The sequence below is a fragment of the Odocoileus virginianus genome, chromosome 7, assembly GCF_023699985.2.
Source record: "Odocoileus virginianus isolate 20LAN1187 ecotype Illinois chromosome 7, Ovbor_1.2, whole genome shotgun sequence".
In the NCBI taxonomy this organism is placed as follows: Eukaryota; Metazoa; Chordata; class Mammalia; order Artiodactyla; family Cervidae; genus Odocoileus; species Odocoileus virginianus.
Genome location: NC_069680.1, coordinates 3,925,654 through 3,941,314, shown reverse-complemented (window position 1 = coordinate 3,941,314; position 15,661 = coordinate 3,925,654). Strand labels below are relative to the sequence as shown.

The 15,661-nt window shown below is 37.5% G+C and overlaps 1 protein-coding gene across 1 annotated transcript in view; it reads right to left on the bottom strand.

The window, feature by feature from the left end:
* The window catches only part of CUTC (cutC copper transporter), a 32,525-nt gene that overhangs the window by 13,253 nt on the left and 3,611 nt on the right, over nucleotides 1–15,661 (bottom strand). Inside the window, exons 2-6 of the mRNA XM_020897323.2 lie at nucleotides 15,186–15,257; nucleotides 8,930–8,989; nucleotides 5,418–5,627; nucleotides 4,430–4,465; nucleotides 1,533–1,666 (exon numbers count right to left, since the gene is read on the bottom strand). Of these exons, the coding sequence (XP_020752982.1) occupies nucleotides 1,533–1,666; nucleotides 4,430–4,465; nucleotides 5,418–5,627; nucleotides 8,930–8,989; nucleotides 15,186–15,257 (512 nt within the window). The remainder of the gene's footprint in view (nucleotides 1–1,532; nucleotides 1,667–4,429; nucleotides 4,466–5,417; nucleotides 5,628–8,929; nucleotides 8,990–15,185; nucleotides 15,258–15,661) is intronic.

Sequence of the window (15,661 nt, the reverse complement as noted above, 5' to 3'; positions counted from 1 at the left end):
GTCCCTTGGACTACAAGGAAGTCAACCAGTCAGTACTAAAGGAACTCAACCCTGAATATTCACTGAAAGCTCGGAAGAACTGATGCTGAAGTTCCAATATTTTGGCCACCTGATCCGAAGAGACAACTCATTGGAAAAGACCCTGATACTGGGAAAAGACAAAAGGAGAAGGGGGCAGAAGACGAGATAGTTAGATAGAATTACCAATTCAATGGACATGAATTTGAGCAAATTCCAGGAGATAGTGAAGGACACGGGAGCCTGGTGTACTGCTGTCCCTGGGGTCACAAAGAGTTGGATGTGACTTCGCAACTGAACAACAACCACAAATAATAATTACAAACACTAACATGTGTCATAAATCAAGCACTCTGCTAAGGCTCTTACCAAGAGCATTTCTTATCTTTCACATTATTTCTTGAAAGTAAAAGTGAAAGTGTTAGTCGCTGAGTCATGTCTGACTCTTTGTGACCACATGGACTGTAGCCCACCAGGCTTATCTGTCCATGGAATTACCCAGGCAAGAATACTGGAGTCTGTTGCCATTTCCTTCTCCAAGGAATCGTCCCCACCCAGGGATCGAATCTGGGTCTCTCACATTGCAGACAGACTCTTTACCAGATGAGTCACCATGGAAACCAAGGCTCTTACCAATAGCATTTCTTATCTTTCATATTAAGTCTTAACTCTACCAATTCTACCTTATCTCTATAAATCCTCAGAGCAACCCTATAAAGAAGATATTAAAATTATCTCGATTTCACACACGAGGCAACAGTGGTTTAAATGCTAGTAACCTACTCAAAATTACACAGCAAATGTCAAACCTCTCTCAAATCCAGAACATTCTCATCTCAAGTCCATGTTCACTCATTTAGATGTCTCTGGACTGGTGTGAGAAAACAGACATACTATTAATACAATTACAAAGCCATCTTCTGACTGTTCTACAAATGATGCGAACTCACAAGAGGAAATCACATAAGAGGTAAACATATTTCCTCCTATCTTGATAGTTGGGGAAAGATGAGAGAAGAACAGTTTTAGAATTTTTCTTTTTGGCTGCACTCTGTGGCATAGAGGATCTTAGTTCCCTGACCAGGGATGGAACCCATGCCCCCTGCAGTATTAGTGTGGAGTCTTAACCAATGGACTACCAAGGAAGTCCTAGTTTTAGTTTTAGAATTCACCATCAAATGATAATTTTCTCAAATTTCATGCAGGAACCCCTGAGTATACACAGATCAACAGTAACAAGCTTAAACTATGCAATGCTGATGGCAGCATAAAGGTAAAATTTGCTGCGGTTATCCAAAGTAGATCAGCTATTTAATCACTGTCTATAATTTGATGTTAAGAGCCTTGGTTACTGAAAATCTGTGTGAAAGAAATAAAAGTTATATGTTACTGCTTGCTTACTACAGAGTAACCCACAAAGTTAGTTAATATGTAGTTTCACAACCTCTCCGAACAACAGAATATCAGAAGTAACCACAACAGACTCTTAGGAAGAGGAAAGAAATCATATGTACCTGATCTATGAGTCGCTTTATTAGGGGTAGTCCTTCTAGGGCTGAACTGTCACATCCACTGGTTAATACTCGTTCAAATCCCAAAGTTAAGAGGGTCTCTAGAGCTGCCACTGGATCATGAACCATGTCAAAGGCTGAAATAAATAAAACTGACTTGAATTTTGAACAGATCTCTCTAATACAGTGCTTTCTAAGATGTAGTATACCCACAGTGCTATGCTAGACCTAGCTTGTCCTGGCTTACAAGAGTCAATTGCTAAATATTCATGAATTTTGCAAGCATGATTATTAACCCATCGCTAGCTTGAAATCAATCAAGGTGGAAGTATTTAAACCACAGAAATCAACAAACGCTACAAATCAAGGCTCCTTTTTCGTGAGAACCAGTTTACCAGTATACCATAGTCAACATGCCACTAATGGTATCAGGATCATTTTATTATTTTTAAAATATTTATTTAATTTACTTATTTGGCTGTGCTGGGTCTTAGCTGCAGTATATTGGATCTAGTTCCCTGACCAGGGATGGAACCTAGGCCCCCTGCAAGTCCCCTGGACTTTTAGCTACTGGACCACCAGTGAAGTCCCTGCAGGATCATTTTAGATGGTACACATATGAACAGATGCATTTACTTAAATGCAGATTAGAAGCGAAAAGCTTCCATTTTTTTCATTAGTTTCTCTTTAAAATAAATTTACTTAAGATTTCAAAAATAAATTTGCACAAGTAGCCCTTTGATATGGTCAAATCATACATGTGACAGACAAGTGACTCACATTTGGGGAAGTCTGCTCTAAGGGTTCAAACAAATTGCACAAGCAGAATGAAAACTTCACACTCATCAGTTCTAGAAAAGGCCTTGATTCATATTCTCTTTATTGACTAATATTTTATTCTAATCCATTTTACCCCATGTTTTCAAGATTCATAGTATAAAGATTGTCGTTTACGACAGACTCTATCAAGTTTCAATTCCATCCTACTTTCTAAGAGCTTCTCTCCTCCTCATTAAGGAAACTGGCACTAGGAACCCCAAACAAAATGACTGCTGCTTTGACTTTCTGTGCTGCTACATGATACCAAATGCTGATCTATGGTGGATTAGGTGGTAAACTCCTTCCTTTCGCCCTTCAGTTTATGTAGGCACCTAAATCTACTAGAGAGGATTTTCATTTTTTGGTGGCAGTACCTTCTCACAGTGATTAGACTATCATATTATAGCAAGCCCCTACATACAAATGAGTTCCATTCCAAGAGTGTAAGTCCAATTTGTTTCCATATCCAACAAAGTTAGTCTCAGTATCCAACTAACGTAATCAGCTATATTGAACTGTACTGTAACAGGTTTATAATACCTATCACTGCTGCCTTTACACTTACTTCCAGACATCCTAGGCTTGAAATAAAGATACTGCACTACTGTGTTCTATACAGTACTGTACAGTAATGTACACAAAGGCACAATCACCTATAGAGGATGCACGCAGGTGACAATGTATGCCAGACACGTGAATTAACTTCCATGATTAGACATGCAAAATGCATGTTCCCATCTTTGAAAGTTCACAACTTGAAGGTTCATATGTAGGAGACTTACTGTATTAAACACACAAGTGAAAAAAATGTGGACTCCAGGATAATATAACAATTAAAAAATATGGAAGTATTTTCATTAAATTTATTGAAGGAGGAAAAGAACAGAACTCTAAAATGATTTTCTTAGTTTAAGAAAAGAAAAATATATTCTATATGGTGGGTTTATTTTGAATTATTTAGCACATCAAATTTTAAACTATATATTTTTCAGATAAATATTTATTTATTTAAATGACTTCATATTTTAAAACTTTTTGTTTTTGGCTAGCTTCAAAGTTCTGACTTTTAAGCGATCTAACATTTTTTAGTTATTGCTAGTTTATAAGAAACATTGCTAAACAGTAAGTCAAGAAAACAGTTCTCTGGTGTCATTCATTTCACAAATTAACAAGGATAACAAATGTTTCATATCTCATTTCTATAAATGGATGCAAATGATGATTCCACTCTCATCCTAATCTTTGGACAATTACTCAAAAGGACAGAAAGACATTCAATAATTTCTCAGGCATATCATCAAATAAAAAAAAACTGACTGAAGATTTTTCTTTTCTTTTCATGTGCAATAGCAGTGCCTTAAAGGCAAAATTCACACTTGTTTCTCCATTTTACCAATGCTAGGCAAAAATGTATGGGAACTGTAACTGCCTGATTTAGAGATAGGAAGTATTTTTATATAAAATGATTATAGACACTTTTTAGAGATCATTCTCAAGTAGACAAGCTATCAATAATGTAAAATAGTTTTGTGCACTACAATGAACATCTGTTCATTGACTATCTAGCACCTATTTCTTCTCTCCTCTTCCTAATATTATCCAATTCATCATTGGAAATCCAGCCCCTTTCTGCCCACAAGTTTGGGAAAGCTGACCTCACTCCGACCTCCAGAATGGTCTTACCGGGTTTAAGTTAAGCAGTACATTTTATTTCATTGGCCACAGTGATTTATTCTTTTTGAGACTGCACATGACCTGAGGCGATGCAACAAAAATAAATCTCAAGAGTCTTGCTTGGAATTCTGTGACAAGTACACACACTTGCAGGCAACACCTACTCTTTCCCTCTACTATATCCCACCACCAGCACCTTCTGCCTTTAACAACTTATCATAACTAAGGCTTCATATTTTCCAGAAATTGTGCATTTCTAGATTTACAACTGTTAGCCCCATGACAGGTATTAAAAAAAAACCAATTGGTAACACTATAGAATTGTGTTTCATGAAAAGGTTGTGGCATTTGGTGAAATGAGAAAACTGACACCATTCAACAGAACTTCTAAAATGGAAATGACTCACCTCGGTGGAAAGTGACTGGCAGAGGACGGCAAAGAGCTATAAAAAGAAAATCACATAACAACATAAATGAAGAGATAATCACTGATACTATTTACAGAACTCTCCTGTTAGACGGGACTTTTTTTACATTTTCTTTTCCTAAGTGAAGACAGTGAGCTAAAATAATAATAATAAAATGGTAATCTTCCAAATTTAATAGTCCTGTGTTTCCATTAATCTCTCTAAGTTTCACATTTAAAAAAACTGTCATCCACCCCTTAGAGGCACCAAATGAAAATTATACAATCTGGCAACTATAAGGATAGCACTACATCTATCACTTGGAAAAGGCAATGGCAACCCACTCCAGTACTCTTGTCTGGAAAATCCCATGGACGGAGGAGCCTGGTAGGCTGCAGTCCATGGGGTTGCTAAGAGTCGGACACAACTGAGCGACTGCACTTTCGCTTTTCACTTTCATGCCCTGGAGAAGGCGATGGCAACCCACTCCAGTACTCTTGCCTGAAGAATCCCAGGGATGGGGGAGCCTCGCAGGCTGCCGTCTATGGGGTCGCACATAGTCGGACATGACTGAAGTGACTTAGCAGCAGCAGCAGCACATCTATCACTTACTCTTCTGAAAATCTTTAAGAAATACTCTGGCCTAGTAATATAAATACTTTGCCTCTGTGTTCTCTATGTCTCCCCATCCTTACCAACTGTAATAGGTTTTAAAGTCTTTGTTGCTATGATTAAAGAGATCAAGGTAAATTCCCCTTAAACCCTATAGGAACAGTAGCATAATCCAATCTATTGAAGCTGAGTCAGGGGGGTTCTGTAGCACATACTGTCTACCTAAAACATCTAAATAACTAGTGTTTAAAACAGGTGAGTGTAAGTGCCTGTAGTTGCGAATAAAAAGCCAGTTTTGTGATTGCGTTTTTCTGTATAGGGACTATACAATGCAATCATCATTAGGAGCTTTTTGGTCTCTGATACAAATTCTTACCCACAAGGGACATGCACAGTTCTTTGTCAATGTGTCCATCTTCAGTCAATGCCCCAAATACCAAACCATCAGCACCATAAAGCTTGGCAAGACGAATGTCAGCCTTCATCACCTCAACTTCACGATCTGAATATAAAAAATCACCTCCACGTGGCCGAATCATCACAAAAACTGGGATCTGGACATACTGCTTCACTACTTGAAGGACACCTATAAGAATAGGGAAGAGACTAATTAAAATTCAAATGTAAGCTAAAAGCTTAAGGAAGTCAATAAAATATTACTGTATTGGTCTTTTACATTTGCTCTGGTGTTATCACTTCTACAAGGAACGGAAGAGTTGATGGAGTAAAACCACAGAAAGATGATCTAAAGGTAAAAGGAGACACTGAGAAGAAAAATGTACCTATAGTAGAAATTTACATAATAAAGAAGTCAAGGGTAAAAACAGCAATTTAGAAAACAGAAGTTACTGTATTTTAAAAGCACTGTTATGCTTTTTAAAAAATTTTTTGTTGTGCTTAACAAAAATTCTTTTACTGGAATGTGACATTTAAAAGTGTAACAACTACCAGGCTCTATGTTCTGCCAATGTATTCCCTGAGATCTGGTTTCTCCGTCCTAATGATTACATCTCTATTTAAAACCTGCTATACAGATGGTTACATAGTTTTAAAGTTTATGATTCCTACTAGACGAAGATATTTAGTAAAGCCTTTTTAAATAAGAGATATGTAAAAGGGAGCAATGTTGCACTTATTTGTGATGCTAACAGATGCTCTATGAACAAAAATGAGGGCTTCCCTGCTGGCTCAGTGGGTAAAGAATCCACATGCAATGCAGGAGACACAGGAGGTGAAGCTACAATCCCTGGGTCAGGAAGATCCACTGGAGTAGGAAATGGCAACCCACTCCAGTATTCTTGCTTGGGAAATTCATGAACCAAATCTGACACAATTCATGAACCAAATCTGACACAATAACTAAATCTGACACAATCTGTGACTAGTTCAGAAACTCTCAATGGTATAAGATCTGTGGCAGGCAACATTAGTGTTTACCTAATATGAATTTACTTCTTTTTCCTGGCTACAAGAACCCCAACTCTGTATGGGACAGCAATATGCCCATCACCAAGCAATGACTGGTGATGGGCATATTATTGCTGGCTTGGCCCATTCACCAAGTCCATCATGCATGACTGCTGTTGCAAAAAACAGGCTGCACTCAAATTACAGATATGTTCTAGTTATTTCATAGAATGGCCAGGGACTGACCTCCTTTATTTTAGTGAGAAGAGTCACTAAAAGGCCATTGCATACATAAACCTTTTATAGTAAATAATGCTATCATCCATCTCAGAATAAAATTAAGGAGTCAAAAATTCATATAGGGACTTCTGCTTTTGACCAAGACAGAGCAACAGGAACTGGATTTATCCTTCCACTTATTAAAAAAAAAAAAAAAGACAAAACATATCAAACAATGGTTTGCAACAAAGGATAATGATCCCTTAAAGATGGAAAACAAATGAGGTAAGCTCTCCTAATTACCCAGATTACTACCTTGAGGTTTTTACAGGCCACAGCATAGGGAGGTCAGGAGAGACCCTCCCCACCTGACCCCACTTCTAATATTCAACTGAGTACCAACTGATGTATGCATGCAAGGAAACTACACAAAGCCAGGGAAAGATCCACGGAAAAAAATCAGAAGCAATACTGCCTGTTGTTCATACCAGGCCAGGAATAATGCCTGCTCCCATCAGCCAGACAGGAAAATTTCCAGATTTGTGGGGCACTGGATAGAGTGCAGAAAGGATCTTGCTTCAGTAGTGGGGAATAATGAACTCTAGACTGACCACTGTTCCAGACTCACTTAACAAATTTTAAAAACATTACCCAAAAGGAACAAACTGTTTCCAAGTAACCTAACTGCTCAGGAATATTCATAGGAATAGAAAAATATCCAGTAGCCAACAAAGCAAAATTCATAAAGTCTTACACACAATGAAAAGTATCAGGTAGGAAAACAAGATGGATCATGAGGTAAAAATCAATTAAACAAAACCAATCAAAACTGGTACATATGTTAGAATTAGTAGCCAAGGCATTAAAATAGCTGTTGTAACCTTATGCTATACTCAAGTACTCTTGCCTGGAAAATCCCATGGATGGAGGAGCCTGGGGGGCTGCAGTCCATGGGGTCGCTAAGAGTCGGACAAGACTGAGTGACTTCACTTTCACTTTTTACTTTCATGCATTGAAAAAGGAAATGGCAACCCACTCCAGTGTTCTTGCCTGGAGAATCCCAGGGATGGTGGAGCCTCGTAGGCTGCTGTCTATGGGGTCGCACAGAGTCGGACATGACTGACGCAACTTAGCAGCAGCAACCTTATTCTATGTGTTCAAAAAAGTTTAAAAGGGACAAGAGATATAACAATAAATTCAAATATCTAGTGATACAACTATGATATGTGAGATGAAAAATATAGTAGCTAGGATTAACAGCAATTAAACACTGCAGAGAAAAGACTAGTACACTTGAAAACAAAGGAAGCAGATTTATAGAAAATACATTAAATGTTGAAAAACTTCCAAATGTGATGAAAAGTATAAATGCACATGCCCAAGAAACATGAAGAAAACTACACTCAGGGACATTATAATCAAATGTTCAAAAGCAAGAATAAAGGGAAAAAAACTTAAAAGCAACCAGAGAAAAGAGACAAATTACACAGAAATGAACAAAGGTTTGGATGATAGCAGATTTCCTGTCAGAAACAATATAGGCAAGAAGACAGTTGGAGAAGCATCTCTAAAGTCCTGAAAGAATAAAACTGTCAACCTAGAATTCTACACTCAGCAAAAATATCTTTAAAAAAATGGGGAAAGATGTTTTCAGATATACAAAAGCTGAAAGAATTCATTACTAGCACACTTGTACTACAAAAAATGTTAAAAGAATTACTTCAGGCAGAAAGAAAATGAAACCAGACGGAAATACCAGATCTATACAAAAAAAGAGCACCAGAAATGGTAATTACACGTGAGTAAATACATGACTGTCTTATATTTTTTACTCTTTATAGTGTAACTGACTCTTTAGACAAAAATAATAACAATGAAGCGTGGAGTTTTTAACATATGCAAAAGCAAAATGTATGACAATAGCACAAGTAGGAGGGGGGAAATGAAGACAAAAGCCAAGATACCAAGGATGCCAGAATGGAAAAGGTAAGAAAACCAGGGTTCCTGACATGCCTGCAGAGTATATGAACCAATATTAATAGTAATTTAATCTCAACTTTTTGATACTTAAAGGGAAAAAAATACCTATTTGATCACATCTACAACTGACAGGTTTATCTGCAACTAGAAATATTTCTGATACAATATCCATGGCACAGTTAACATGTTAGTAACTTGAGTAAAAGATCCCAATAACAAATGATCAATTGTCTCTAGGCTCTGTAAATTCCTGTGAGGAAATCCAAAAAAATGGACACTTACCCATGCTGGGTGTGGTTCCTCCTTCCAACAAGCCAGAACATAACTCTATGCGACCGGCACCTGTAATAAAAAAGTGCTGCTCAGCACAATAATTTTTTCAAATTAAAAAATTAAGAAAAATTTTGAAAAGCATTGCTCAAAAGTATTAAACAGAAACATTTTTTTCTAAATAAGAGGAACAAAGAATCTTAGAAAGTGAAAGAAATCAAATTCTAGAACTAGACTAAAATTCTACTTTTAAACCCAACTATATTCTCCAACCCACATTATGTTACTGATAAGCCAAATTTAACAGTTAATTCAAGTTAAGCTAGGTTTCTTAAAATTCTTTATTATAGGGTGGCCTCTCTATGTATAAGAAAGTGACTTAGAATAAAGAAATTTCTGGACTGACCACAGTGGAATGCTAATTCTTCACTGATTATAAAAAACAGTGATCTTTTCCAAGAGAGTCTTCATTATTCTAAGCTTCTAAAAAGCACAAGTTACTTTTAAGTAGCTTAAATCAGGATAATTTTAAGAATAAGAAAATGCTGAAACCAAAAGAACTATCAGACTACAGCATCACATCAAAAGGTCTCAGGAGCCCGCTTGAAGAGGCTCCTACTGGCTAATAAGCATCATCACAAAGACATTTTGAGCATCAACAAGAAGAACAACTATACTGGATTCAAACACGTCAAATATGTCTAAATCTAGGCTCATAATGATAAAACAAGAATACACTGGAGAATAGAGAACAAACACATAATCCCCAAAATCAGTAAACAAGGGAAAAGAAGCAAGCACTTATCCTGCCTTTCTTATACAAACTGAACCTCAGTATAACAAAGCAGTTGGTGAGGGAAAGTTCTTTATAGAAGCATACTGCTAATAAATGAAAAATAAATGTTAGACATAACATAGCACCATTTTACAAACCCTACTGAAATATGCATTGCTAAAATTATTAGGTGAAAGCTGGCAGGAAAACTTATAAAGGGTGGATCAGGCTGATAATATCTGAATCCACTGATCAACCTTAGTATCATAAAAACCAAAAAAACTAGGATGTTATATCTCCCGATTAGATAGAACAGGGAATATGCCATTATCTACAAAGTCTGTTATTTTTAGTCATTAAATTGTGTTCCACTCTTTTGAGACCCCATGGACTGTAGCTCTCCAGGTTTCTCTATCCATGGAATTCTCCAGGCAAGAATACTTAAGTGGGTTGCCACTTTCTTCTCCAAGGGATCTTCCTGATCCAGGGATCGAACCTGTGTCTTTTCCACTGGCAGCTGAGTTCTTGACCAACGAATCAACAGAAAACCCCATCTATAAATTAGTGCTATAAAAAACTCAAGTCTGAATCTAATTACACCTTTAGGTTAACTAAAATTTTACAGGAAATACAGGGGTCAGAGGAACACAATAAGTGACACTACATATACAGTCAGCAAAATGTAGAATATGGAATACTTTATAAGATGAAAAAAAAGATGAAAATCAGTTTCTTTAACAAAGAAAGAAGAAAAAGAATTAAAGAATGAAAAAAGGGAAACAGATTGAAACAGACATAAATAAATGACACATTTATATCTTGATTCAAAGAACTATAAAATAAAACTGTGTGAGTCAGTTGGGGAAATCTGAAAACTAATTGGGTATTTTTGATGCTATTAAGAAATATTATTTTTATAGATATTTTATAGATGTTATTGATATTGTGGTTATTATTCTTATTTTTTTAAAAGGCCTTTACCTTTTCAGTTCAGTCACTCAGTCGGGTCCGACTCTTTGTGACCCCATGAACTGCAGCACACCAGCCCTCCCTGTCCATCACCAACTCCCGGAGTTTACTCAAACTCCTGTCCATCGAGTCAGTGATGCCAGCCAACCATCTCATCCTCTGTCATCCCCTTCTCCTTCCACCTTCAATCTTTCCCAGATCAGGTGAGTCAGTTCTTTGCATGAGGTGGCTAAAGTATTGGAGTTTCAGCTTCCGCATCAGCCCTTCCAGTGAATATTCTGGACTGATTTCCTTTAGGATGGACTGGTTGGATCTCCTGGCAGTCCAAGGGACTCTCAAGAGTCTTCTCTAACACCACAGTTCAAAAGGATCAATTCTTCGGTGCAAATCTTTCTTTATAGTCCAACTCTCACATCCATACATGACTACTGGAAAAATCATAGCTCTGACTAGACGGACCTTTGTTGGCAAAGTAATAATGTCTCTGCTTTCTAATATACTGTCTGGGTTGGTCATAACTTTTCTTCCAAGGAGCAAGCATCTTTTAATTTCATTGCTGCAGTCACCATCTGCAGTGATTCTGGAACCCCCCAAAATAAAGTCTCTCACTGTTTCCATTGCTTCTCCATCTATATGCCATGAAGTGATGGGACCAGATGCCATGATCTTAGTTCTCTAAATGTTGAGTTTTAAGCCAACTTTTTCACTCTCCTTCACTTTCATCAAGAGGCTCTTTAGTTCTGCACTTTGTGCCATAAGGGTGGTGTCATCTGCATATCTGAGGTTACTGATATTTCTCCTGGCAATCTTGATTCCAGCTTATGCTCCATCCAGCCCAGCATTTCTCATGATGTACTCTGCATATAAGTTAAATAAGCAGGGTGACAATATACAGCCTTGATGTACTCCTTTCCTGATTTGGAACCAGTCTCTTGTTCTACGTCCAGTTCTAACTGTAGCTTCCTGACCTGCACACAGATTTCTCAGGAGGCAGGTCAGGTGGTCTGGTATTCCCATCTCTAAGAATTTTCCACAGTTTGTTGTGATCCACACAGTCAAAGGCTCTGCATAGTCAATAAAGCAGAAATAGATGTTTTTCTGGAACTCTCTTGCTTTCTTGATGATCCAACAGATGTTGGCAATTTGATCTCTGGTTCCTCTACCTTTTCTAAATCCAGCTTGAACATCTGGAAGTTCATGGTTCACATACTGTTGCAGCCTGGCTTGGAGAATATTGAGCATTACTATACTAGTGTGTAAGATGAGTGCAATTGTGGTAGTCTGAGCATTCTTTGGCATTGCCTTTCTTTGGGATTGGAATGAAAACTGACCTTTTCCAGTCCTGTGGCCACTGCTGTTTTCCAAATTTGCTGGCATATTGAGTGCAGCACTTTCACAGCATCATCTTTTAGGATTTGAAATAGCTCAACTGAATTCCATCACCTCCACTAGCTTTGTTCATAGTGATGGTTCCTAAGGCCCACTTGACTTCGCACTCCAGGATGTCTGGCTCTAGGTGAGTGAACACATCATCATGATTATCTGGGTCATGAAAATCTTGTTTGTACAGTTCTTCTGTGTATTCTTGCCACCTCTTTTTAATATCTTCTGCTTCTGTTAGGTCTATACCATTTCTGTCCTTTATGGTGTCCATGTTTGCATGAAATGTTCCCTTGGTATCTCTGATTTACTTGAAGAGATCTCTAGTCTTTCCCATTCTGTTGTTTTCCTCTATTTCTTTGCACTGATCACTGAGGAAGGCTTTCTTATCTCTCCTTGCTATTCTTTGGAACTCTGCATTCAAATGGGAATATCTTTCCTTTTCTCCTTTGCCTTTCACTTCTCTTCTTTTCACAGCTATTTGTAAGGCCTCCTCAGACAACCATTTTGCCTTTTTTGCATTTCTTTTTCTTGGGGGTGGTCTTGATCCCTGCCTCCTGTACAATGTCATGAACCTCCGTCCATAGTTCTTCAGGCACTCTGTCTGTCAGATCTAATCCCTTGAATCTATTTGTCAATTATACTGTATAATCGTAAAGGATTTGATTGAGGTCATACCTGAATGGTCTAGTGGTCTTCCCTCCTTTCTTCATTTTAAGTCTGAATTTGGCAATAAGGAGTTTGTGATCTGAGCCACAGTCAGGTCCCGGTCTTGTTTTAGCTGACTGTATAGAGCTTCTCCATCTTTGGCTTCAAAGAATACAGTCAATCTGATTGCAGTATTGACCATCAGGTGATGTCCATGTGTAGAGTCTTCTCTTGTGCTGTTGGAAGAGAGTGTTTGCTATGACCAGTGCATTCCCTTGGCAAGACTCTGTTAGCCTTTGCCCTGCTTCATTCCGTATTCCAAGGCCAAATTTGCCCGTTACTCCAGGTATTTCTTAACTTCCTACTTTTGCATTCCAGTCCCCTATAATGAAAAGGACATCTTTTTTGGGTGTTAGTTCTAGAAGATCTTATAGGTCTTCATAGAACCGTTCAGTTTCAGCTTCTTCAGCATTACTGGTCAGGGAATAGACTTGGATTGCTGTGATACTGAACGGTTTGTTTTGGAAATGAACAGATAATTCTGTCATTTTTGAGATTGCAACCAAGTACCGCATTTCAGACTTTTTTGTTGACTATGATAGCTACTCCATTTCTTCTAAGAGATTCTTGCCCACAGTAGTAGGTATCATGGTCATCTGAATTAAATTCACCCATTCCAGTCCATTTTAGTTTGCTCATTCCTAAAACGTCAATTTTCACTCTTGCCATCTCCTGTTTGACCACTTCCAATTTGCCTTGATTCATGGACCTAGCATTCTAGGTTCCTATGCGATATTGCTCTTTACAGCATCAGACTTTACTTCCATCACCAGGCACATCCACAAATGGGTGATGTTGTGGCTTTGGCTCCATCTCTTCATTCTTTCTGGAGTTATTTCTCCACTGAACTCCAGTAGCATATTGGGCACCTACCAACCTGGGGAGTCCATCTTTCAGTGTCCTATCTTTTTGCCTCTTCATACTGTTCATGGGGTTCTCAAGGCAAGAATACTGAAGTGGTTTGCCATTCATTCCCTTCTTCAGTGGACCACATTTTGTCAGAACTCTCCACTATGACCTGTCCATCTTGGGTGGCCCTACATTCCATGGCTCATAGTTTCATTGAGTTAGACAAATCTGTGATCCATGTGATCAGATTGGTTAGTTTTCTGTGATTGTGGTTTTCAGGGATACTTTACCTTTTAGGGATACTGAAATACTTGATGATGAAATGACATAATGTCTGGGATTTGCTTCAAAATAATTTGGGGATGGGGTAAGAAAGGTAGGAATATAGATCAGATAGTCTAGAGGCCAAAGGCTTACAAGTTTGTTTTTGTTACAGCATACAAGTTAAAAATTTTTTATGTATTTAAGAAAAACACACATATCATACAGTTTGCCCATTTAAAGTATACAATTCAACAGTTTTTATCATGCTCACAAAATTTGGCAACTATCACCACTAGGCAATTTTAGAACATTTTCATCACCCCCAAAAGAAACCTCACACCATTTAAGCAGTCACTTTCTCTTCTCCCCAGTGCTCCTCAATCCATGGCAACCAAGAATCTTTCAGTCTATAAAAAATTAGCCTATTCTAGACATTTCATATAAGTTGAATCATATAATATGTGGTATTTTTTTACTTTTTTCCATTTAGAATAGTGTTTCAATATTTATCTGTGTTGCAGATTGACCAGTACTTTATTCTTTTTAATTGCCAAATTAAGAATGGTTTTCACCCTTTCAAAGGATTATTTAAAAAAACTAAGAAGTGGGAATTCTCTGGTGGTCCAGTGGTCAGGACTCCCAATTTTTTACTGCTGAGGGCACAGGTTCAATCCCTCGTGAGGAAAACTAAGACTCTGTAAGCCCTGTAGCATGACCAAAAAAAAGTAAATATGACCGAGACCAAATGTAGCCAGCAAGGTCGAAATACATAGTGTCTTGCTTTTTACAAAAAGTCTGCTCACCCCTGATACAACTGAAAGATTGGCCATGTACTGAAAATAATTAAAGCTGATGGGTATGTGGTAATTCATTATACCATTCTATTTTTGTATATGTTTGAAATTTTCCATAATGAAGTCTAAAAATTTTTCTGATCCTGAGATGATGGGAATTTCTATGCTTCTTATTAAAGCAAGTTAGGGTGCAAAAGAAATCTTGAGGTAAAATATATAACATTCAAAAAAAAAAAAGAAATAATGATAAGTCTTGACAATGAAAAAAACATCAAATCTCTAAAATTAATGGCTTGGAAAAAATCATATCTTTGCTAAATTCAATTTTTAAAAAAGTAGGTTCATAATCACTATCATGGACACTTGACTCAAAATGTAATCTACTGGGGAAGTAAGACTAGAAGATCAGTAGGTTTTCTAGTTGGTTGGTTGTTTTCTTTAGAGATCACAAAGGTTCTCAAGTTCAAAGGATTCATTTTCAAACTCTTAACAGACTGCCAACTGCCATTCATTCCATAATTTCTCTTACCTCCTCTTTCTGCATTTACAGCTGATTCCACTGAATCAACACACACTTCCATGAGAAACCCATTTGCTGCTCCTAAAATACATGGAGAACAGTGAAACTGCATGAGGGTACTTTCCATCCAGACCAAGCCAAACACAAATATTTTACATTTTGCTGCCAAAATTTAAATGTGTAGTAACAGGTAACTATGTAAGTACACTAGGGTCCATGCATGCAATGAAATATCATATCAATGCCTGCAGAATACATTCTTCTTTATAAGGCATATATGCTTAAGAGCAGGGATGAACTTCAAATCCTTATCTGACAACATATTTCTTAATATGCAATTATAGACCAGTTACTTAGCCTAAGTTTTCCCCAAAACAGAGTTTTTTTTTGAAAGTTGTTCAGTCATGTCTGACTCTATGTGACCCCATGGAATTGACAATCCATGGAATTCTCCAGGCCAGAATACTGGAGTGGGTAGCCTTTCC